General features: G+C 47.4%; 2 protein-coding genes across 3 annotated transcripts; both read right to left on the bottom strand.

Annotated features, from left to right (window-relative positions):
- Positions 1-3,269: 3,269 nt before the first annotated feature.
- C10H3orf33 (chromosome 10 C3orf33 homolog) lies at positions 3,270-8,202 on the bottom strand. Of its 2 annotated transcripts, XM_069864814.1 has the most exons (5): positions 8,096-8,202; positions 7,957-8,016; positions 5,942-6,095; positions 5,048-5,208; positions 3,270-4,610 (listed from the first exon to the last, which is right to left on the bottom strand). In XM_069864814.1, the coding sequence occupies exons 1-5, from the start codon at positions 8,174-8,176 to the stop codon at positions 4,338-4,340; spliced, it is 729 nt and encodes a 242-aa protein (XP_069720915.1). In that variant the 5' UTR covers positions 8,177-8,202; the 3' UTR covers positions 3,270-4,337. The 2 variants fall into 2 exon arrangements, with proteins under 2 accessions (XP_069720915.1, XP_069720916.1); XM_069864815.1 differs by lacking the exon at positions 7,957-8,016.
- Positions 8,203-9,842: 1,640 nt separating this feature from the next.
- Positions 9,843-20,921, bottom strand: SLC33A1 (solute carrier family 33 member 1). Its single transcript, XM_069865137.1, has 6 exons — positions 20,146-20,921; positions 15,567-15,757; positions 14,966-15,150; positions 13,917-14,034; positions 12,861-13,076; positions 9,843-11,238 (listed from the first exon to the last, which is right to left on the bottom strand). The coding sequence occupies exons 1-6, from the start codon at positions 20,882-20,884 to the stop codon at positions 11,071-11,073; spliced, it is 1,617 nt and encodes a 538-aa protein (XP_069721238.1). The 5' UTR covers positions 20,885-20,921; the 3' UTR covers positions 9,843-11,070.
- Between the last annotated feature and the right edge of the window lie 2,685 nt (positions 20,922-23,606).

The raw sequence follows: 23,606 nt of genomic DNA, 5'->3' as shown, positions 1-23,606 counted from the left end.
GCCAATCCGGAACGGAGCGCGCTCTCGCTCACCGGCGCTGCGGACGCGGCGGTTCGGACCGCGAATCCAGCCCGGGATTTGCGGCGGCCCTGCGCCCGCTCCCATTCAACCTGTTCCATTGTGTGAGGCGCGGGGCCTCGCGCAGCCCCCGGGCGGGGCGGGCTCCCAGCGCGGCACCTGCCCTGCCCGCCTCCTCCTCGCTGCCCTTTGTCTTCCTCAGCAGAAGAAGGATGGGGGGCTGTCGGAACGGGTCCAGAGGAGGCTACAAGGAGGATCCGAGGGCTGGAGCACCTCCCGTACGAGGGCAGGCTGAGAGAGTTGGGGTTGTTCAGCCTGGAGAAGAGAAGGCTCCAAGGAGACTTTAGAGCAGCTTCCAGTACCTGAAGGGACTACAAGAAAGCTGGGGAGGGACTGTTCACAAAGGCTTGGAGTGACAGGACGAGGAGCAATGGGGATAAACTGGAGAGAGGCAGATTTAGACTAGACATAAGGAGCAATTTCTTTGCTATGAGAGTGGGGAGGCCCTGGCCCTGGTTGCCCAGGGAAGCTGTGGCTGCCCCATCCCTGGAGGGGTTCAAGGCCAGGTTGGATGGGGCTTGGAGCCCCTGATCCAGTGGGAGGTGTCCCTGCCCGTGGCAGGGGTTGGAACTGAATGGGCTTTGAGGTCCCTTCCAACCCAAACTATTCTATGATTCCTTACAGCCCTTCACCTGTCTTACAGCCCTTCATCCTCCTCACAGCCCTTCATTGTCCTCACAGCCCATTCTTCCCTTCTTCACAGCCCCTTGCCTTCCTCACAACCCCACTGCCCCAGGAGCCCAAGAAAGCATTCAGGGTCCTTTCCCCAAGCAAGCTGGGATCCCCCCACCAGAGCGGAAAGAAATCATCCCGTCTGATTGACTATTTTTGTCTCTCTTTAAAAATCTTCCATGAAACTGCACCAACCAACAGGATCAGGGAAGTGCTCAGTGGTTCTGGCACAGCGCTGATCTCCCTCATGTACAGTGTCCGACAGCCACCGGCATTCCTGGTGTGAGGAACACGCCTCTCTGCTGAGGAGATGAACTCTAGAACTCTGCATTCAAAACTGTCCCTCTATACCCAGTAGTCCCGTGGGTGACTAAGGAGCGTTTTGTACCCGATGCGAGCTCCGACAGGCTGGGAAAAGAGCAGGAATGTTGCAATGTATGGGAGCCATGACCCAAGGGCAGTGCTGTCCCTGGGACCATGGCAGGAGAACCCTCAGAGCCCACTGCTTGCTCCGTGTACCCAACCAAGCGGCTTTGTCACCACTGCCCTCGGGTGGGCTCCAGGGAAGACTTGTCATGTTTATCCCAACCATTTGCCTTACATACCACATCGGCAATAAAAAGCCTGTACAATGCTTAAGGTATTTTACTTAGTGGGCCATTTGGAGGCCTCTCGCTCCCTATGATCTCTTTGTGATATTGTATTTCTCACAGCATATTCAAAGTTTGCAAGGGCAAAGTTGCGAGGGCTGAACAGTGTAATTCTTGTCCTATTCTTCACCACACAAGAACAGCAACCTCTGCGTGGAAATACTATGACACGTGTTGCTGCTGTGGCTACAGGAATGGGATGGCGCTCCTCCAAGGCAGCATGGGGTGGCTTTATATCCATTCCTTACCTCGGTTCTGTAAAGCTATTTGTTTCTGTTCCTGTCACTGCGTTTTCAACAGACAGGCCTCCCACGGAGAGAGGACCTGCAACGTCTCAACCCTCACACAGATGGAAAGCACAGCTTTGAACTGAGTTGTGCTTTTTTTGAGGGGGAGGCAGTGTGGGGTTTTTTTGTTTTTGTTTAAAAAGATAAGCCCTGGATGATAAGGAAAACATCATTAACAATTACAAGAGTTGACTCTCCTGCAGTCATTTGTCACTGTAATTCCAAATCCTGCTCCACTGGGTTATTCTCTGTGAAAGAAGCAATGTCCATTAAAGCACTGACCCTGTACAAGAAGCTGCTTCCCTGGGTTTGTATTCCAACAAAGAAATGTACTAAGAGGGCATCACCAAAATTAATTGTCTTGTGCAACCAACATGAAAAGAGATTAGAGGCTTGAATTCAAAGATTTTGATATCCCTTTCTGTAGTTCCTTCTGAAATCATAGCATCTCTCAGTTGGAAAAGACCTTTGAAATCAAGTCCAACCATACCTGTCCACTACTAAATCGTATCTCTAAGCACTTAATCTACCCGTCTTTTAAACACCTCCAGGGATGGGGACTCGATCAACTCCCTGGGCAGCCTCTGCCAGTGAAAATGGATTTCTGCCAGACTGCCTTGCCGCCATCAATACAGGGAAGAACAATTCAAAAGTTCAGTTCAGACAAAGAGGAGGCTTCATTGACAGAAGCAATAAAGCAGCTGTATGGCCACATTTTAAAAATCCTTCATGAGCCACAACCTAACTGAAAGGATACAGCGATTTGCTATAATTTAGAAAAATCTCTAAGGCTTCTCTGAACCTCAAGGGTAAAAAGGGCTAAGAGGCAGGACTAAGGGAACAAACTCAGCTCCTATTTGCCCACACCACCCCTCTGCTTACTAGAAATGCAGCACAGTTTCCCAAGGTTTTTCTCTCAGCTTTGCGGTGGATTTTTGTGATAAGCCCTCCTACAACTCTTACAATGTAGAAGTGCAAAGTCCAGGTAGAATTATATTTAATTATTACAGAAAGAAAACCATCGTAACTGTGCAATCACACCCAGTCTGGAAAAGCTCTTTCTACTTTAACTGGATGCAGGAACAGGAACACCTATAATTACCCATGAAAAGTGGATCATGGCTGAGACTGAGTCTGTAGTTTAGGCTGAAAAGTCAACTCTGAGTTTTGCTTTGGAGGATGCAACGGCCAACCTCGACTCCCTGACCACCTGTAGGACTTTTACATGCAAGTACCACAGCACTGACTGGCCCAGCCCATTGCCTTATAGCACAAAACCCAATGCCTCACTTTTTGAGCAGGCAGAGACACCTGGTTTCCAGTTCCCATCAAGATCTGCCTCTGCCCCTAGAGCTGCTCCTCCTCTCCCCTATGCTCATTCCCAACACAGAGATACTTCATGGCTCGCTGCCCCCTGTGCTTCGCAAAAAACAGCCTCATCCCAGAAAGGATCCAAGAAAAAAAAAGTAATAAAGCAGCACTGACATCTATTCTTACCCACGGAAAAGCTGCTTTTTTTAGACTCTTCGGATTCACAATTTTGCCTTGAAGTCAGCAGAGAAAATGATGACACAACAACTAATTGTCAGACAAGCAGTGTTCAGCTATTAAGACTTTTTTGTACCACGTTCTTCCCCCCTAGCATTTGATTGTCAAGGAAATACACAGAAAGTAAGAAAATCTGTAAAACACTTCACTTTAAATAAACATTGTGACTGTGGGAGTTAAACAGAGGTCAAGTGCTTGGTATATAAAACATGTAACAACATAAGAAACTCAACCTTTATTCTGAGAATAGCTACAAAATTAATAATACACTCTGATATACTTAACAGATCTTTAAAAAAATAAATGAGAATTGAAGTTCTTAGCACAGCATGGTTCACCTTTCCAAATTTGATGTTAAAGTTTTACTTTCATGTAATTTAATATATTTATAGAACTATCAGAAAAAAAGTGTTTTTCCTCTTCAGCTGAATGCTGTCTTCTAAAAATTTCAGTTACTGATATTTTAATTTATATTCTTTGCCATACCAAGTGATTTTTTCTTTCCAAGAAACTTCAGTTGTTATGATCTTATCAGCTTTGAAAGGTCAGTCGCCACAAATTACCTTTTATATTGGCAACAATGCAACCCATTATTAAGATGAAAGGTTTTTAAAACAAAAATTATCTATAAAAGTAGTATAAGGATAGAATTCAAACAAAATGCTTGTGTGTAAACACATACCACAAGTTTTGTGAAGGTCTTGAGCTTCCTAACCAACGTGGGCTATGCAGTAATGGCACATAACAGCAGCACTTAGGTCTGTGCACTGTGAACTAACACTCTGCATCCTCTTCAAAATTGCAGGGCGACTGCTTTCACTAGACAGTTACCCAAGCCACATGGATATTTTGCAGGTGGAAAACTAAACAAATGATTTAGAACATTATTGTGGAACAGTTCAGCTCCAGAACACTGTAATTTGTGGCTTGCATACTGAAATTCAATCCCACCTGGATTATAATACAGCATTAGGAAATTTCACGGGTTTTCTGTTCTACACAGGGACCCTTAAAATTATGGCACTATTTTTTATCATAAACTCTACTTTACATAAAGCACATAACAGTGGCAACTGGCATTCCTCCAAGCAAGTCTCCCTTTCTACCTTGAAAGAGAGCTTCTTAACCAGCTCGCAAATTGTTTCAAGGTCTGTACAAATTTATTGTTGCTTATACGGTCTCTAATCCTTTCAGAGTAGCTTTCTTCTTCCCATATTCCTTTCCTTTTCTTCAAGGCCTTTAACTCTGCTCGCAGCAGTCTCTTGTGAAGTTTCCAGTACAGGCGGGAATGATGATGCAGTCCTTCAATTCGCGCTGTTCTGCCAAGCCCTTGTCTCAAGATCTCTTCATTTAGGCACACGCTGAGAAATCGACCCTATAAAAAGGCACAATAAATAGGACATTCACTTCAACCTTAAAACTGGCTGTGTTTTTGTGTGTACGACCTCCCTCTGAGAAACAAGTTTTACTTCTAGCTAAGTCTCCTCTCTGGCAGAAAGAGTTAAGAGGAATCCAGCTGGCTGTTAAAACACTTCACTAAAGCAAGATGTTTTTGAGAACATTCGATGGACTTAACAGCAGGGTAACCAGAACGACATGATATAGCCTAGCACTATCTCACAGAGAAAAACATTCATGTCATGAATCAGTCTGCAAAACAGCGGTCTTGAAATCAGACTTACAAATACACCGTTTAAAATTCCTATTATTATAAATAATAACAATCCTTATCTGTACTGAGATAACTGAACTGTGTGACTACAGGCAAACTCAAAACCACAGACAGAAGTCAATTCTTGCCCCTGTATTTACCTTATTTACTAAAACAAGGCACTCAAGCACCAAGTCCTCCCTTCCAAGAAGCTGGAACCATATCATTTGCTTGGGTTTTAACTCTTGCTTTAGCCAGGTCACGCCACTTGGAGTCAGCTCCACTCCAGCAAGTCTCACCAACAGAAGACCTTCTGATTGCCCTGATTACAGAGACAGAACTTTGTTACTGAATGCAGCAGCCAAAGGAAATGTCATGCTTTACACAGACCCTTAGCTGGTGATAATGAGTTTATTCCCACAGACTTTTTAAAAAAATCCATTTTAGTTCCCCTAAGCACATAAATAAGACTCTGGGCTAATCTCTTCTTCAGTAAAAACATTAATTAAAGGTTGCATTAGTGGCTTAAGCTATTTAGCTTTATTTTGCATAGAAACAGAAAGCACTGCTTTCCTTATCAGACACTATTGTTTTATCTGAAGGGGCAGAAACAGCAGGCAAGCAGCATTAGTGCCTCTGCAGGTATTTGCAAGGGTGCGACTCAGATCTGACCAACACCACCTGTGAAGTCACAGGAAAGCTGACCTCCAGGATGGGTTTGTAGCTGTAGCTGTCAGATCTTCACCTGTTAAAAGCCTAATCCTGAAAGTCTTTTTGCCAGGAATGATATGAGCTACGTAAGCAAACGAACTCCCTGTGTAAAAATTTAACTGTAATGATGCCAATTAATACAAACGCTGTATTGGCAAGCTCTTTCTACAGGTCATCTCACAGTCTTTTATTCCCCCTTTTCCCATCTGTAAAGTATGGAAAGATCAAAAGGCAGAGCCAAAACCGTACCTCAACCCATCCTCTCAAGCTTGCTTGCTGCGTAGCTGCATTAAGAACAAATGACATTGCATTCCTACCCTTATTCTTCACACTCCTTTACTTACATCTTCTCAGAATCGATGTAACGAAAGGAACGCTAATGGGAATGTGTTCAACTTCCAGGCCCTTCTCCGTTACGCGATGTAATTTCCCCCGCAATTTCACATTCTTTTCTACAAAGTTCACAGGTATATCCACAGCACTCGTAAACTTTGTTGTCTTTTGAGAGAAAGAAGAGTTTAAAAAGCCGACATAGAACAGTTACAACCACATTAAATCCAACTTCTTCTGAAAGTACTTTTGCAAATTACAGTTTATTAGACAGCATGGGCAAGTATATATATATACACATACATATATACACACATGCACACACATAAATATATATATATTTAGTAGTAAGCAGCTGCAGAAGCCGTTATGTGCCAGCCTTTCCAGACACTTAGGGATGTTCTGTGTTTTGCAGGACTTGCGATATAGTGAAGGATTTTGTTTGAAGATGCTCACGGAGAACAAAACCACTGCAAACATTAGAGCAGGGAGGACAGACACCACGCAGACTTTGGATCACGAGTGAAACAGGAGAGGGACAAAGGCAGGTGTACACCTTTGCAAAGGTCACAAGAAGATTAAATATCATACCATGGCCATCAATCAGTGGGAGGATGCAAAGGGACAGGGATGGTTACAGAATCACACAGCAGAACAAAGCTTAGCAGCAGTGCCAGAATGAATGAAGCAGCCACTGGTTCAGGGGGTGGAGAGGAAAGAACTGGCACCGGGGGTGGCCTAAGACCCCAAATTTCAGACACAGGTGTCTGAAGGTCTCAATAAGAAGCCTTTTCTGGAGCACTTGCCCTACTCATCAACAGTCGTGAAATTACCTATCTGCTTATGTGCAACTGCTGCTACACCTCGGGGAAATAAACCATCAAACTACCCCAAGGGGAAATAAACCACCAAACCACCCCAGCCAAACCCGCAGATCTTTCTACTGGGTGTCACTCATCCAGCAAACCTCCCCCTTCGTGGTCCGTTGGGTCCCCCACTAGGAATACAGCAACTCAGGACCTCGTGGGCAGAAAGCCTGAAGGTTTTTACAAACAAAATTTGTTCAAGACTGATTTCATTTGTGGGAGAAGAGCTCTCTGTGCCTGCAAAGGCGAAGCCTTCCCTGGAGCCAGCAGTGAAGTGTGAGTCTGTGCCCTGAACTGACCTCCTGGAGAAGGGCAGGAAGATTCAGGGTCATGTATATAGATACTCAAAAAGCAGTTCTGTTTGTGGGAGCATGGAGAAAGGACGTGAGGAGATCCCTCTGCTTCAGCTTCACTCGGGGCAGAGGTCCAAGCAGAGGAGAAGGGTCTGTTATCTGTGTGAAAGGCTCCAGCTGGGAGGCAGAAGGAGCTCAGGAGATGAAGGGGGCCAGGAGGGAGCCCTGGGTAGTCATATTACCACAGCATGATCCGAGCTGGAAGGGACCTGCAGGGATCATCCAGTCCAGCTCCTTTCCCTGCATGGGACAACCCTGACACTCACACCTTGTGTCCCAGGGAGTTGTCCAAGCGCTTCTTCCTGAGAGGAGGTTGTGGAGGGGAGGGAGCTGGGCTCTTCTCCCAAGGGACAGGGGACAGGACGAGAGGGAATGGCCTCAAGCTCCACCAGGGGAGGTTTAGGATGGATATTAGGAAAAAATATTTCATGGAAAGGGTCACTGGGCACTGGCAGAGGCTGCCCAGGGAGGGGGTTGAGTCCCCTTCCCTGGAGGGGTTTAAGGGACGGGTGGACGAGGCGCTGAGGGACATGGGTCAGTGATTGATGGGAATGGTTGGACTCGATGATCCGGTGGGTCTCTTCCAACCTGGTTATTCTGTGGTTGTCGGGGTCGGTGCTGTGGCTGTTTCCCTGGGGAGCTTTTCCAGGGCCCAGGGCTGCCGTGTCCCAGCGTCAACACCCGGCAGGGAGCCCCGGAGCTCCATCCCCCGTCCCGGGACAGAGCCCCGAGCAGCCCCCGCCCTGCCCCGCTCCATCCCCGCCCCGGAGCCCCCGCAGCCCCCCGGGCCGCAGCCCGCTCCCCGCTCACCATGCGGACGCTCCTGGCCAGCACCAGCGCCGCTGCCACCGCCGCGGCCGCGCTGAGGCTCTGCGGGCAGAGGAGAGCGGGGCTCAGGCTCGGCGGGCACCGGGGACCCCGCAGCCCCCGCCCCGCAGCGCCCCGGTACCCGCACGAGGCTCAGGTGCGCGTCCGCCCACTGCGAGAAGAGGCTCAGGGCCTCGCCGGCCCCGCTCCGCCGCTCCGACATGGCCGGGGAGCGCAGAGCTCCGCCCGCCGCTCCTCCCGCGGCTCCCGCAGCTCCTGCAGCTCCCCCCGCAGCTCCTGCAGCTCCCCCCGCAGCTCCTGTAGCTCCCGCGGATCCTCCTGCAGCTCCCCCCGCAGCTTCCGCAGCTCCCGCGGATCCTCCTGCAGCTCCCCCCGCAGATTCTGCAGCTCCCGCGGCTCCGCCTGCAGCTCCCCCCGCAGCTTCCACGGCTCCTCCCGCAGATTCTGCAGCTCCCACAGCTCCCGCGGCTCCCCCCGCAGCTCCAGCAGCTCCCACGGCTCCCCCTCCAGCTCCCCCCGCAGATTCTGCAGCTTCCACGGATCCTCCTGTAGCTCCCCCCGCAGCTCCCACGGATCCTCCTGTAGCTCCACCCGCAGCTTCCACGGCTCCTCCCGCAGATTCTGCAGCTCCCCCCGCAGCTCCAACAGCTCCCACGGCTCCCCCTGCAGCTACCCCAGCAACTCTCTTCACAGCTCCCGCGGCTCCTCCCGCAGCTCCGCCTGCAGCTCCTCCCGCAACTCGCTCCACAGCTCCCGCAGCTCCTCCTGCTGCTCCCCCCGTGGCTCCCCCCACCAGCTCCCGCAGCTCCCCCCGCAGCCCTCGCAGCTCCCCCCGTGGCTGTGCTCAGGAGCCGGGCAGCACGGGTTTCTTACAGCATTTATGTAATAGCGTGTCTTTTATTGCATTTTTAGAGCGTGGTTTTCTGTTTTTTCCAAATACTGTTTTACCAGACACAGCTACACCTTGCATTGAGTGCGATAAGGATGTAAGAAGCGCTCACTATCACAAAAAGCAGGAAAGAGTAAAGAGTTATTTCATTTAGGTCACATTTTGTATATATTACTACTGATCCAGAGTTCATCTTTAATTTCGATGTTGCCAAGTTCAATAAGAAGCAATCCTCAAAGTGTCTTCCTTCATAATAAGTTACACTGGCACCTTCAGAAAGAGTGAAACAAGATTGCAAAGTAAAAGCAAACCCTAAAATATGGATGAATTTAACTTTCCCTGCTCTGCAGCCAAGTTTCTTCTCAAAGTCAGAAAAATAAGAAAACTTTAGGTTTGGATAAGATGCAATTAAAGTAAGCGACGCGTTGGACCCGTAAAGACAGGGAACTGCAGTGCCTCGTACAGTTAAGCCAGCAGAGACCATCTGGCCACAGCAGAAAGATGCATCCAGCTCACAATCTCCCACACATTCTCACATCTTTTTTGTGCTTATAGACCAAGGAGAAAGAAGACATTTAGTTTGGGACGAGCACTTAATGTGGTTTTTAATCAGCTTGTCTGTCTGGACTGTCCTTGAAGCAGAAAGCAAGCACCGCTGCTGGCACACAGATCACAGCGGGGCAGAGCAACAGCCTGCGGTTTGGCTTTGCAGCCATCGAGGGGGCCACAGGGAAGGGAGAGCAGGGACAAAGCACCAGTGCCCTGGGAAGTCCTTGGTCCCACTGTCCTCTTCCAGACACCTTGCACACACCCACGTCCCCTCCAGGCAGTCGGAAGCTGGCACTGCCTTAGTTTTTTTCTGAAACAAAGAGACCCAGCCTCTCTGAAGCATAGGGCAGCAAGCTTGGGATGCAAGACCTGGAATATCAACAAGGCAAGAAATACAGTGTACAAAAGAAAACCAGGTACCTTCCGGAGGTATTTTTAATAGTTCTCTTTTATAACAATGATGTACCAATTACATCCAACAGTGCCCAAGTGCCCTCTCTCGCAGCGCACAGAACGCTTGCTGTACATCACTAAGGCACTCAGGAGGGAAGTCATCCAATAAACGCAACGGGAACGTTTCACCACGTGGCATCAACGATAAGGCTCTGTAGCAGCTGTACCACAGGATTTCACTCGTTCGGTGTTAAGTGACAGCCAGTCACACACCAGCTCATCAGGAATTTGGCAAGTTTGTCACCACCAGATCACTTTTGAAGGCACTCATTGTCTTTCCTTACCTCTAGTTGGGAGCGGTCACATTTTTCTCCACTGATTTTAAATTTGAATGTTCGAATTTTAGTGACAATGAACGCTATCGATTCATTCCCACAGAGTAATAACCACCTTCTGAAGGCCTGCATGCCCTCTCTCCTTTCGAAGCCGGCCTGTGTGTGCTAGCTGCTACACTGCCTAGTTTACATCTTCAAGGTTTAGAGTATTGTGCGTTACTCAAGTCCTACCTGACAGCAATTTTTTTGTCAAGAAAGTATCTTGAGTGTAAATCAAAATGCTTTGCGATAGCAGAAATAAATTAAACAAATGTAATTTGTTTATAAAAATATTTTCTTATAAATCTTTAAAGCTTATAAAAGCCAGAAAATACATTTAAAAGAATCTCTGAAACATTTCATCCTTTGAGGTGTGGTTACAGTTCAGAAAGTGAGAAGAATCAAAGCACACAGACACTTCACATTTGTCTTCCCACAATGAATTCCATAGTACAACACACTTAACCTACGAGTCAAATGCCCTTGATATCCTTTCTCGGGGCAACTCCCCGTGTCAGATCAATTCTGTCTGAAACAGAGCTGGAACTTAGCTGACAATGCTGCTGTTTAGACAGACATGGCACGATTTGCTTTTCTGTACTGAGTGTATGGAAACACGGGCGTCAGTTGTACCAGCAGCCACGGCTCTGAAGCCAGAGCTCGGGGAGATGTAGTGTAGGGGTGCTGTTTCCTAGCAATTACTTTCTGAACTTACATTTTCATCTTGGGAGGGCAAGTGGTATCACATATGAACATACCACTGTGTTGGCCTCCCATTCCTTCAGCGACACAGCATTTAAAAATACCTGTATTCCTGTATATTGATTATGGGAGATGTCTTTGTAAGAAAACTAAAATGACCTTCCTAGTCCATCCAGTATCAAAGCTGCATCAATTGGTCCTCTTGCACTTCCAGGAAGACGGTCCTTCGTCCTGCAGCTTTTTAAATTTGGGCCCAAGTAAGAACCACCAGCCAAATCCCAGAATGACACAGACGATTGATTCCACGTAATAACCATCCAAGGTAATAACACAGGAACCACCGGCTTTTGTGCAGAGCTGAAATACAGAAGCAGCAGTTGATGCATTAAATATCCTCTGGGAGATACAGAAGCACAAGATACCCACTGCTTTTTTACTTGCTCTTGGTTGTGACTAGAAATATTTGTTTAATCCTCCTTGTTTCTTACAGGGTCAGTGAGAGGCTTTCAAGGGTACCATTTGTGTGAAAAGCAACAAAACAGTTATAAAACATTTGGTACATGGAGCATGCAGGCCCAAGGGACTAACGATGAGAAACAGAAGCTGCCCGGCTGTGGTATGCTGGCCTGGAGACACAAGCACCAGTTTTACTCCCCCTCAGCCATCCAAATGGCTTCTTTTGAAACTTTACCCTCACATCTCACTCAACTGCATCTGTAAATGGACACTACAAACTGCTGCGTATTTGTGGGAAAGACATGCCCAAGATGTTTTCCAACTGCAGAAGTGGAAGATAAGAACTCCAGCATCAAAAGGGTAGGTGTACAGCACACGATCGTTTCTGCTGTCACTTAGGTCTCAACACCGCTATAATCCCAAGATAAATTAGTCCTCTGAGCTGAGGTTCTGCCAGCCTTATTCTGAGACATGTCAGGATCAGATTAGGAATAAGAAGGGAGTGGTGGTGGCACGTTACCAGCTGGGAGGATACAAAAAAAGATTGGAGAAGTGAGGTGAAGGAAGAAGGGCTGAAGTTCAGCAGAGGCCAGGCACAGGGAACTGAATTAGCGTCAAGCCAGTGAGGGACAGGCAGAAAAAGCACACATCAGGGAGAAACAGCTTCCCCTCTGTGGCCAGTAAAAACTGCAAGGCCAGCTCAAACAAGTCGTGTTTGACTCTCAAGACACTGTTTATTCAGAGAGTCTCCACATCCTGAAGATTCCTGGCATTCATTGAAATAAACCGCAGTTATGTGTATAGACATCCCTTCCCCCTCAATGCTTCCATCATTCCAAACAGTCACATTAAAATTTGCCAATTGCTCTTGAGGAGGTGAATTTGAAACCTTGCTTTCCAGGTAGTTTCGCGTCCTGTTGTTTGATCTGGGAGCAGCAGCACAGCATGCTCTTTGTTCTCTTCCACAGGCTTCCCAGAACTGGGAAGGCAGCCAGTCGCACCCCTTAGTTTCACGTGGAAAGTAAAGATCAAAGACAGAGCAAAGTAACATCACAGGAGAAGGTATTGAGGTATTCAGATAGGAAGCCTCCAGAAAGACAGAGGGAACAAAAATCTACCACAAGACTTAAAGGACTTGGGGGACAGAGCCTGCCAAGAACAGAGAGCCTAATTACACAACTCTGAACCCAACAAGATTTACTCTCAAAAATGTAATGACAGCCTCCTTACTCCACAGAGAAGGGGGCACCAATCTAGTGCTTCTCCCACCAGCTTTTGATCCCAGCCCAGAAAGAAACATACAACTACCCTGCAGCTGCAAAACTTTAGTAAAGATGTTCGTTATTAAGAGCGTGCAGATAAAACGGCCCTACTTTTATCAGACAGGAAAACCAGCTCAATTGCAGTGAAATTTTAAACATAAGCTAAGCACTATGAAAGTTTTCAAAGGTGAAAAAACAGTAAGAGAAGCTGTTTTATCGAGAAATAACTGAAAAGAGGCCTTCATGGCCTCCAAAACTTACTTCTGCAGCAACTGCAGTCCCACAGGTCTGTTCCTGGGCTCCTGCACACTCTTTCACCGTGAGTGGGTCCACGAGCCAGAGCGCCACGGTGGAAGGCCAGTTCCCTCCCAGGTTGGACACAGTATTGAGGAGCGTCATGTAGGTCCCTCCGATCAGCGGATCGCTGACTTTGGCGTTGAAAGCCATTACTGCAACATACATGCTATACAGCGTGATCTGCACGAGAGGTGAGAAAACCCACACGACTGTAAGGTCTCCCCGGTTACAGACAATGACAACTAAAAATCCTACCATAAACAACGTTCTATGAGATTAATTGAAGTTAGCAACATTGACATCCCAACAACATCCCAACACCTTAAAATTGCACAGGAGAAATTACTTGTGCTGTCTGCCTCTCCTCTAACGCCAAGAAGTGGCCTGACTGCTTGTCTCAGGTCACACTGAAGCGGGCCCAGCCTCACACACATTGGAATGACTCAGGATATCAAGGTGAAGTATGATGAGGCCAGCTAAAATAGCATATAAAAATAACACTTTTGCATTTAAAATCAGCTCTCAAGGTACTGCATACATCTTAGTTCTGGTCCAAAGCCCAGTTTGTGTTAGATGTTGGTTTTCCAGGCCTTCAACTGGATCCAGTACAACATTCCTCCAAATTCAATAAGGTTTTTTTTTCTAGGACCAGGATCACATAACTTTATGCACAACCATCATCACACTTATGAAACTTAGAATGCTGGGATTTTCTAATTTCCACTATGCTTTCGAGCTTCTGATTTGAGGGGCATAAAAAGAAACTCTAGGAAACAAAAAGCAGATCTGGTCAACTATAATTAACTTCATATACGTCCAATGGAGCACAGGGAAGAGGGAGAATTAACACTGGCAAGAATAAATAATTAAAGCTCACTACAGCCATCCAGCACAGGTCAGGCTAAAAGGAATTCTAGCGTAACTAAGGACTAAAGCAGATAATGGCACTTACAGCCCTCTAGCTGACTAATATGAAATACCCTCCCGTCCCCTCCTCTTCCCACACACAACACACGTTACCTGATGTAAAGCATAACTCAACAATACTACAGCATAGTAGTAGACAGGAAATCCTCCTTCATGCTTCACTTTAGGAGTCCACCATACCAGAAAAGCAAATTGCAGTCCAAGCAGTAATCTGAGGAATTAGAAAGATCATTTGTAACTCAAGGAATTCTCCCCACGCATCTCCTTGATACAAAGGAACTATCAAACACATATAAGTACAGAATACATTAAAATAGTTTATATTTAAATAGTAGTAAGTATTCTGTCCTACATAGAATCAGATAATAAATATTTGACAAGCACTGATATTGTAGACACTTTATACTCAGACAATTCTGAGTTCCACATCAACACAGCTCACCAACAGATCTCCTGCACAGCTTTTCCCCCTGCCCTTCCACACAGGAATTTATTTCTGCAGGAAGCAATGCACAAGGTAGCCAACCTAATCCAGCTGAAGCAAGACCTACTTTTTTTTTTTTTTTGGAACACATACAGAGTTGGATAACAACTCCTTAGAGTAACAGCTAAATCTTACATGATTCACAAAGGGCATTGGGTAATCTGCTGAATTCACTGGATGTAGAATTCCATAAGCAAACTCCAATATGAAACAACACAGAAGTTAAATGTCCCCTTGTCTGTATCAGCCTAGATCAGCTGCTGCTTTTCTCTGTTACCACAGCAAAGCACGTGCCCAGTGGATGCACCATATGACTTGCAATGCATCCTGCCACTCCTCCATTGGGAAGTACATGTGAATTTACAGATACAATCCCAGTTCTAGGGAGAACAATTCATGAATAGGAACTACTGACACTAGAGCAGGACAGTACTGCTCTAACGCTGTTAGGTATTTATCTTAAAAACACCTCATGTTCTGCTTTCTTACACATGTTACTGCACAAATTGACTTCAAAGCATGAGACAGTTTGATTTACGGTAAGAATACTGACGTACTTCCTCGTATCTGAAAGTTGAGGGTCACACAAGAAATCCTATACTTGATCTGAATACACAAATTACTACATTTCTATAAAATGAAAGTTGTTTGTTTGTACCTAAAAGGCATAGCTTTATAAAATGTGTTCAGTGGCTGGGGGCCTGCTGTGTATTTGCTGATAATCAGAGGCAGTATTATCTGTAAAGGAACCATCGGAACTGCTAGCAGAGCCAAGTGCTCTTTTGGAACTCCCTCTTCCACCAATTTGAGTCCTGTTACAGCATCTGCTGCTGAAAATCCAACCTGCAAGATAAGACAGACAAAATAAACTGAGGAAAGCAACAATAGTTCAGCTAGAAATTCAATTTACTCCGTATTAAGTAAATTGAGAAATGTGACTGAGTGCAAATCTCTCTCTCATTTAATTTCCAAGTAGGTTCTGAAACAAATTCTATGCTTGCACACTCTACTTGTCATCAGTGCCAAAAGCAGACAAAGAGTATCAAAGGGAGCAATGATATTCATGTCTGTGTCCTAATCACTGTTGGTATCCACAACAGCCAACAAGAAGCCACAGAAACCTGTTTCAAGTTTCATGTGAAAATTTGGAACTCTGATGACAACCACTAGAAAAACTAAGAAGCTACATCACAGGGAGTCATCAACCTTTCAGGTCTGTTATCATCAGCAACTAATAATTCATGTCTGCGTTTACTTACTTTTGCTGTGAGAATCAAGAGACAGAAAGTGAGAACTGCCGGCATCTTGATTATTGAGAACAGTAGCTTGTATGTATCCGTGATGCCTTTTGTTTCTTCTTTTGTTGGTGTTAGCTCCTTGTTCTCCTTTTTCAAAAGGGCAACCAGTGTAGTGGTAACTAAAAAGACAGCACCCCAGAAAAACAGGAAATCTGGAGGGAAAAAAATATAAATACAAGCTTTCTAGCAGCCACTGTCATTAACAATTCACTGCGTATCCAAAACGCAGTTACTTCACAATAACATACACCAAAACCTGATAACAAAGTAATTGAATAAAACCATTACTCACTGCCCCTAAAAACAAGCAACAAGAGCAAACCACAAACAGTAACTAACACAGCTCTCCCCTTCCCTCACTCTGTAACTATACCTTCACTTGAGATCCCAGACAAAACTGTGGCAGCAAAACAGGTCGCTGCCCTCGTGCTCTGTCTGTTATTGCCACCATGAGCTCGCTGGGGGAGAAACAGGAATTAAAATGGAATTGCTGAAGGATTCCCCATACAATCACTAAAACCTGATCAAGGAGGAAAAAACCACATTTAATAGTCACAAGACGGGGAAAAAGCCTTCAGAGGACCAAGTCTTTCATAACTCTCCAGTTAATTCACTGTGCAGTTAGGCAACTATTCTGTGCCTCAACTCTACACTTTCGATATTTATATACATTTGTACTTACCTGGTTGTAAAGATGCCTTACACAGGCATTAAGAGTCATCTGAATATGTCTTTTAAGTGGATATTATACTTGCTAACCTTTAAATGCTCTGTTTATAGCAGACACAGTACTTGCTGAATTGTGGATTTTAAGGCAGCAATAGCAAAACCACACTAATATTTTATGGCAAGTACTTTTTGTGTTAGCGAACAGGCTAATCTATCTCTACCTATCCTCTACCTTTATAAAAGAGACAAGAAAGAACTCAGTGACATGCAGACAGTAAGACAGAAGTAGCCTTTTATCTTCCTGGTCATAAGCAACCCCAGAAGCCTCACAGTGACTTGAAAGTAAGCAGTGACAGCTGGTGAAAGGGCAAAGACAGTGCAAAGGTTTCAGCAATAATTAGCTGTTTTCTATGCACAAGAAGAGAACGAGCACAACAAGCATGGAAGAAAATCGGGAAAGACTGCTTTAGCTGTATTCTAACATTCTCAGCATAAAAGGAAAAAGGCAATTCAAACAGTTTTCTGCTGCTTCCACATCAGTTACTTCTCCCTTTTCTAAAGTAAAGGAGATCTCAGAACCAATGCTGTCACATTGCTCTTTCTTCTGTTAAAAAATAAAAAAAAATCATGTTCAGGGTACCTTTTAAGTAAAGATGACTTTTCAGAGTCATGCTAATCACAGCTACTGTCTACAAAACACACAGAGGAATGGTACACTAAGAATAGCACCACGCATTATCACCGCAGTGAGACCTGCAGTGCAAGGATGGGAACAAAAATAGCTTTAAGCATCGCTGCATGAATACTCCAGATCAGGTCAGCCCTGGCAGCTGCAATACAGCAACGGCTGCATTAGTGAAAAAAAAGGCCATCTACAATAGTGCAGATAAAAGCATTAGGTTTTCATAGTTGTGGGCAGTTTATGCAAAAATATTGTACGTCTCCTTTCAAATACAGTCAAATCCACTAACAGGCTATAAGCAAAAGAACTTTAAAATCACAACCTACAGAAGGAACTTTTAGCAGAAGTTTCCTGGTGCCACCACTGCCTGCCCCCATCTATGTTTTGTCTCTGTTTCTACACTATCACCAGCAAAACAAACCCTTGTGTTGGGGTAAATCAAACTTTTCCAGTACATCAGCGACAGACCAGGCAGGACAATAACCCCACTGCACAGGGGTACAAGTGTTTCATCACAGCAGCTAAAATGAGCAGTAGAGGTACACATCTCCTGGGATAATGGACACTCCACCATCACTGGCCCAGAAAACCCTGGGCTGTCCTGAAGGGTCACCTTCTTCCTACACTCATAGAATCATAGAATCATTAGGCTGGAAAAGACCTTTGAGATCATCAGCTCCAGCTGTACCTATCTACTAAATCACATCCCCAAGAACCTCATCTACCCGCTTTTTAAACACCTCCAGGGATGGTGACTCAACCACCTCCCTGGGCAGCCTGTTCAAGTGAAATAATGTTTTTTTTCATTAACGTAGTTCCACATGTGATGTGGTTATGAATCATGAGCCGACTGCATCGATAACATCCAAATAATATTTTGGAGTGTATTTTCAGTTTTAAAAGGTGCAAAACGCTATTTGTACGCAGTTAATGCAATGAATGTTCATGTATCGTAGCTCACTGATAACGCTGTTGAGCCTCTCGGGTTTTATACTTATTTTTTACATTTTTTTAAGAAATGTATTAATCGGTTCAGAGGAAAACAAAAAATATCCTTTACATTCATCATATTAATGATTTTAAGTGCTAATTTTAAATACATTCAAATATTAGTTTTACTGATCTGTCTAGGTAGGAGATACCTACTCACTAGAGTAGAGACTTTACAATGAGATCTAGCTAAGCAATTGTTGAATGATTTGTAGCTAAGCAAGTCTTCTTCCTAAAGATGTCCGTGTGACACTTTTTGGGTAGGTTGGGTAACATTTTTTAATCTAGTAGCTGTATTAACTGGAATTGTGTTTTGATTTTGGGAAAGGAGTTTTGATTGCTCTGCTATAATGCAGGGTGCATTCAGCTTTACCTCTCGCTGGAACAGGCATCCCCACGACTGCACAGCAAACACCTAATACTGTTCTATTCTACACAAGCTGAGGCTGACCTGGGATCGTGAAGTGTTCCTTGTTCTTTCACTCAGCCTACAAGAACACTCAAGAGTGCGGAACAAGCAGAAAACTGTTCACCCTTGCAAACTGTGAAGGTTGCTGCTGCTTTAACTTCCCAAACCAGTGCTAGGAGCAGGCAGCTGCTCTCCTCGTTTCAGTGAGCTGGTGCACAGTCCAGCTCTACGGCTGCTTCAGGAGAAACGCAGACACAGCAAGTTGCACCACACTATCACATGAACAAGGGAACAGAAATTTCTTGCAGGCAGTTATACCACTCAAAAAAACCCATATCCCACAACTACAGCGACACAGTTATTTGCTTTCCTTACTCCACCCAGGTTAGTACTCCAGGACAAGTTAAACAGGTTACATTGGTAGTTTTTGGCACTGGGATTATGTTTTCTTTTTACGAACAGCACTCTTGTGATAATAAATCCATTTATAGAAACAGCACTAAGAAAAAGAAGCCTATAACAACAATAAACCTGGCCGGTGAAGGTTAAGCACAGACAAACCTCTTAACTACACTGGTGATTCCCAAGTTGCATCAGCTGTAGAAGACGTCAGCCTGCTGCAGGAGCGAGAGGGAAGAGACACGCCAGCACTGACGAGCCACACAGCAAGGGAAAACAAGGAAAGCAGTAAACCAGCAGGCTTACCGTGAGGACTACTCTATGCTTGTTGATATACAGACCAGAAATAGGGCTATCCACAGGAGCGAAAGGGGAAGATCAGCTAGAAATGGTGATCGCTGCATAGACAAAACAGGTACAGCAGTCCTGGAAACTGATATCCTGATTTATCGAAAAGACAGGTAGAAGACAGGAAGGGAAAATTAGCCCTTAGACAACAATTCAGCTAAGTTTTGGCAGACCTGTTCTCTTACATGATACAGGCAGAGCAATCAAAGTAAGAGAGAGAAAAGAAACTAAAACCATGAGAATTTCCTCTTCATTGCTAGCCATGGTCACTTAGAGAGGGCAACCAAAGATGGTGCCAGTTTTTCATGTCCTCCCATAAGATGATCTGGCTAGACACAGCCTGGCAACTAAAACTGCATTTTAAGCAACTTCTAGGTAGTACACCTAGCATGAACCATCCTAAAAACCTTTCTGAATGAAAAAAAAACCCCAAATAACTCCAAAAACTCCAAACATAAGACATCCCTACACAAACAGCCAGTTATGGATTATCAGACTCTATTGAATTCATTACAAAGAAAACAAAATCCCCCTTAGTTTACTAAAATAAGGCCTGCCCTCAGAAACAGGCTACATGGTCAACCTTGAACTCTTGTCATTGTTACTTCTGTGAACAAAACCATCTTGGAAGAGCCTTTTTCTTTTCAAATTTCCCCTTTCCTTCCTCCCAGGAGGAGATGTTCCGAAAAGGCATCCTTAAAAAGAGGCAAAGCCTTTGATTTGTTTGGTTTTTATCAAACAATCTATTCCATGGTCATTAAAGTAGAAGAAAAATGAAGAATCTCCAAAGTGCTTAGGTCAGCCAAGATAATGACAAGGCAGATCCCCCTCATGCTTAAACCCACAGGAACCTGGAAGTTCAGCCCACATAGCAGTGGACTCCACCAGCCTCTCGGCAGGCTGTGCTTTCTCACAGGCAGAGGACAAAGCAAACCTGCTCGGTTCACAGCACCAAATGACCACTTGCTCTGAGCAGAGCTTTGGTCCAGGCTTGGGGAAGAAGCACCCCCATCCCAGCATTGGCACGGCCAGGCCAGTAGTACCTGAGAGGGTAACAATCCCTTGGGGCTGCGGCTGGAACCGCAGATACTTGTTGCAGAAGGAGGCTGATTCGAGGGCCAGGAAGAGGACGTTGCCCAAAAAGTAGCCAGCAGTCTGGCCCACGGAGTTGCAGGTGGAGGCGTAGCCCACGTTCTCCCTGGACAACATGGTCAGGGCCCAGCCGTCCACTGCGATGTCCTGCGTCGCCGCCAAGAACTCGAAGAGGAAAAAAGTCACAGTGAGGGCCACCACGTCGGGGCTGTGGCCCTTCCCGTCGCCCAGCAGCTCATCCACCTGGGTGGACATGTAGATCATGAAGAACCCCAGGACGTACTGCGTGGGCACCAGCCAGGACTTACGGCGGCCGAAGCCCCGCAGGTAGACGGCGTCCACCAAGGGGGCCCAGAGCAGCTTGAGGCTGAAGGGCCAGAACACGAAGCTGAAGAAGGCCTGCTCGGTGTAGCTGGCGTTCTTGCTCTGCAGGATGAGGGGCACGCTGCCCGCCAGCCCCAGCGGGATGCCCTGCAGCACGTACAGCACCAGCAGCAGCAGGATGCTGCCCAGCTCCGCCCGGCACCCCCTCGAGCTCGACTGCTCCGGCGGCACCAGCAGCAGCGGCTCAGCCTCGCCGCCCGGCAGCACCGCCCCGCACAGCGCCTCGCTCCTCACGTCCACGCAGTGCTGGTGGCTCCCGGCCCGGCGCTGCCGGCCGCCCTCCTTGGCCGCGATAGCGGGCGACATCCCTGCGGCCCTTGTCGGGGGTGGGGAGGCCCCGCGGCGGCCCCGCGGGCACAGCGGCAGCGCAGGAAGCGGCAGCGCAGGAAGCGGCGGCGCCGCCAACGGCCGCCGCCCCGCCCCTTCCGGTTGCGCGCGCGCGCGCGGCAGGCGTGGCCGCGTCCCATTGGGGCGCCGTGCAGTGACGTCATCAGACCACGCCCACTCGCGAACCGGCATTACTGGAAGGCCGCGCCCGCTCCATTGATTGACAGGCCACGCCCCCCACGGATAGACCACGCCCGTTACTCGTTGATTGACAACCACACCCCCGTCTGAGTAGCCCCGCCCACCGCGGGCTGGCAGGCCCCGCCCACCCGTCGTTGATTGACAGCCCCTACCCACCCCGACTAAGCTCTACTCTCAGCCTCTTTTAGTTTAAAACCATCACCCCTTGTCCTCTTAGAATCATAGAATCATAGAATAACCAGGTTGGAAGAGACCCATCGGATCATCGAGTCCAACCATTCCTATCAAACACTAAACCATATCCCTTAGCACCTCGTCCACCCGTGCCTTAAACCCCTCCAGGGAAGGGGACTCAACCCCCTCCCTGGGCAGCCTCTGCCAGGGACCAATGACCCTTTCTGTGAAAAATTTTTTCCTAATGTCCAGCCTAAATCTCCCCTGGTGGAACTTGAGGCCATTCCCTCTCACCCTGTCCCCTGTCCCTTGGGAGAAGAGCCCAGCTCCCTCCTCTCCACGACCTCCTTTCAGGGAGTTGGAGAGAGCAATGAGGTCTCCCCTCAGCCTCCTCTTCTCCAGGCTAAACACCCCCAGCTCTCTCAGCCGTTCCTCATAAGGCCTGTTCTCCAGCCCCCTCACCAGCTTCATTGCTCTTCTCTGGACTCTCTCCAGAGCCTCAACATCCTCCTTGTGGTGAGGGGCCCAGAACTGAACACAGGATTCGAGGACCGGTCTCACCAGTGCCGAGTACAGAGGGAGAAGAACCTCCCTGGACCTGCTGGCCACGCCGTTTCTGGCCTTCTTGGCCACCTGGGCCCCTGCTGGCTCATGTTCAGTCGCTGTCAACCAACACGCCCAGGTCCCTCTCCTCCAGGCAGCTTTCTAGACAGACTTCTCCTAGTCTGTAGCACTGCATAGGGTTGTTGTGCCCCAAGTGCAGGACCCGGCATTTGGCCTTGTTAAACCTCCTGCCATTGGACTCTGCCCAGCGGTCCAGCCTGTTCAGATCCCTTTGGAGCCTCCCTACCCTCCAGCTGATCGACACTTCCACCCAGCTTAGTGTCGTCCGCAAACTTGCTAAAGCTGCACTCGATGCCTTCATCCAGGTCATTGATAAAGACATTGCTACAGTCCCCGCTAAAAAGCGTTTCCCCATCTTTCTCATAAGCCCCCATAAAGCGCTGAAAGCCTCCTTCATGTATTTATTATGCAGTAACACATAATCAGAGCATCGGAAACACCACCAGGCGCGGTTTTGTTGGTCCTAGTGCTCGAGGTTATCTTCCATTTCTTCTGGTTTCAATTCTTCAAGGCACATCGCAGCCGCAATGCAATTAAAGCCTCAGAACACAAAGCGCACACTGATGTTAGGTCAAGCTCACTCGGGATGTGGCAGCGGGAGCAGGCGCGGGGCTGCAATTCCCTGTGAAACGTGAATTCCTACCCCCGCATCCTTCCCCCCTTCCCTCTCTTTAACCAGGAACACTCAAGATTTTTGAAGCTTGTAGAAGGGGCTGTAAAATGCTTTGGGAATTACTGAGATGCCGCAAAGCCCACCGTCCTGGCACATGGACACACTGGCACATGGCTGATACTGAAAGGGACCCTCAAGATCATTTAATTCCAACCCCCCTGCCATGGGCAGGGACATGCCACTAGATCAGGCTGCCCAAGGCCCATCCAACCTGGCCTTGAACACCTCCAGTCCAGGATCACGCAGTCCAACTCCTGTCCCAGCACAGGACAACCACAGCGCTCAGCCTGTCCTCACAGAGATGCTCCACTTTGCATCATCTCTGCAGCATCCTCCGCACCCATTCCAACTTTTCCACATCCTTTTGGGGACTCCAAAACTGCACTCAGGGGCTCCAAGCAGGTGTCTCACAGAGCGGAGGACCAATCATAGAATCACCAGGCTGGGAAACACCTCTTGGATCAGTGAGTCCAACTATTCCTATCAAACACTAAACCATGTCCCTCAGCACCTCATCTACGGGTCTTTTAAACCCCTCCAGGGAAGGTGAATCAACCAACTCCCTGGGCAGCCTGTTCCAGTGCCCAATGACCCTTTCTGTGAAAAATTTTTTCCTAATGTCCAGCTTATATCTCCCCTGGTGGAGCTTGAGGCCATTCCCTCTCGTCCTGTCCCCTGTCCCTTGGGAGAAGAGCCCAGCTCCCTCCTCTCCACAACCTCCTTTCAGGCAGTTGCAGAGAGCAATGAGGTCTCCCCTCAGCCTCCTCTTCTCCAGGCTAAACACCCCCAGCTCTCTCAGCCGTTCCTCATAAGGCCTGTTCTGCAGCCCCCTCACCAGCTTTGTTGCTCTTCTCTGGACTCGCTCCAGAGCCTCAACATCCTCATTGCGGTGAGGGGCCCAGAACCGACTCCCCAGCCCCGAGCCCCGGGGTCCTAACGCCGCCCCCGTTGCCCCTCGCGCACGCGCCGCTCCCGCCCCTCCCCTCCCCTTCCGCCGGAGCGGGGCCGGGCGGCCTTGGCTGGGCTCGG

This window comes from Phaenicophaeus curvirostris, chromosome 10 (genome assembly GCF_032191515.1).
Source record: "Phaenicophaeus curvirostris isolate KB17595 chromosome 10, BPBGC_Pcur_1.0, whole genome shotgun sequence".
Classification (NCBI taxonomy): domain Eukaryota; kingdom Metazoa; phylum Chordata; class Aves; order Cuculiformes; family Cuculidae; genus Phaenicophaeus; species Phaenicophaeus curvirostris.
This window is presented reverse-complemented; position numbering and strand designations above follow the sequence as displayed.

What these genes read in the sequence shown, in the direction of transcription:
- SLC33A1 (XM_069865137.1), bottom strand. Translation starts at nt 20,884, where the DNA reads ATGTCGCCCGCTATCGCGGCCAAGGAGGGCGGCCGGCAGCGCCGGGCC. An exon ending in TCTTGATTCTCACAGCAAAA is followed by an intron (nt 15,151 to 15,566) that starts GTAAGTAAACGC and finishes CTTATCTTGCAG; the next exon opens with GTTGGATTTTCAGCAGCAGA. An exon ending in GGACTGCAGTTGCTGCAGAA is followed by an intron (nt 11,239 to 12,860) that starts GTAAGTTTTGGA and finishes TCTGTATTTCAG; the next exon opens with CTCTGCACAAAAGCCGGTGG.
- C10H3orf33 (XM_069864814.1), bottom strand. Translation starts at nt 8,176, where the DNA reads ATGTCGGAGCGGCGGAGCGGGGCCGGCGAGGCCCTGAGCCTCTTCTCG. An exon ending in TGGCCAGGAGCGTCCGCATG is followed by an intron (nt 6,096 to 7,956) that starts GTGAGCGGGGAG and finishes TTCTCTCAAAAG; the next exon opens with ACAACAAAGTTTACGAGTGC. An exon ending in TACATCGATTCTGAGAAGAT is followed by an intron (nt 5,209 to 5,941) that starts GTAAGTAAAGGA and finishes CTCTGTAATCAG; the next exon opens with GGCAATCAGAAGGTCTTCTG.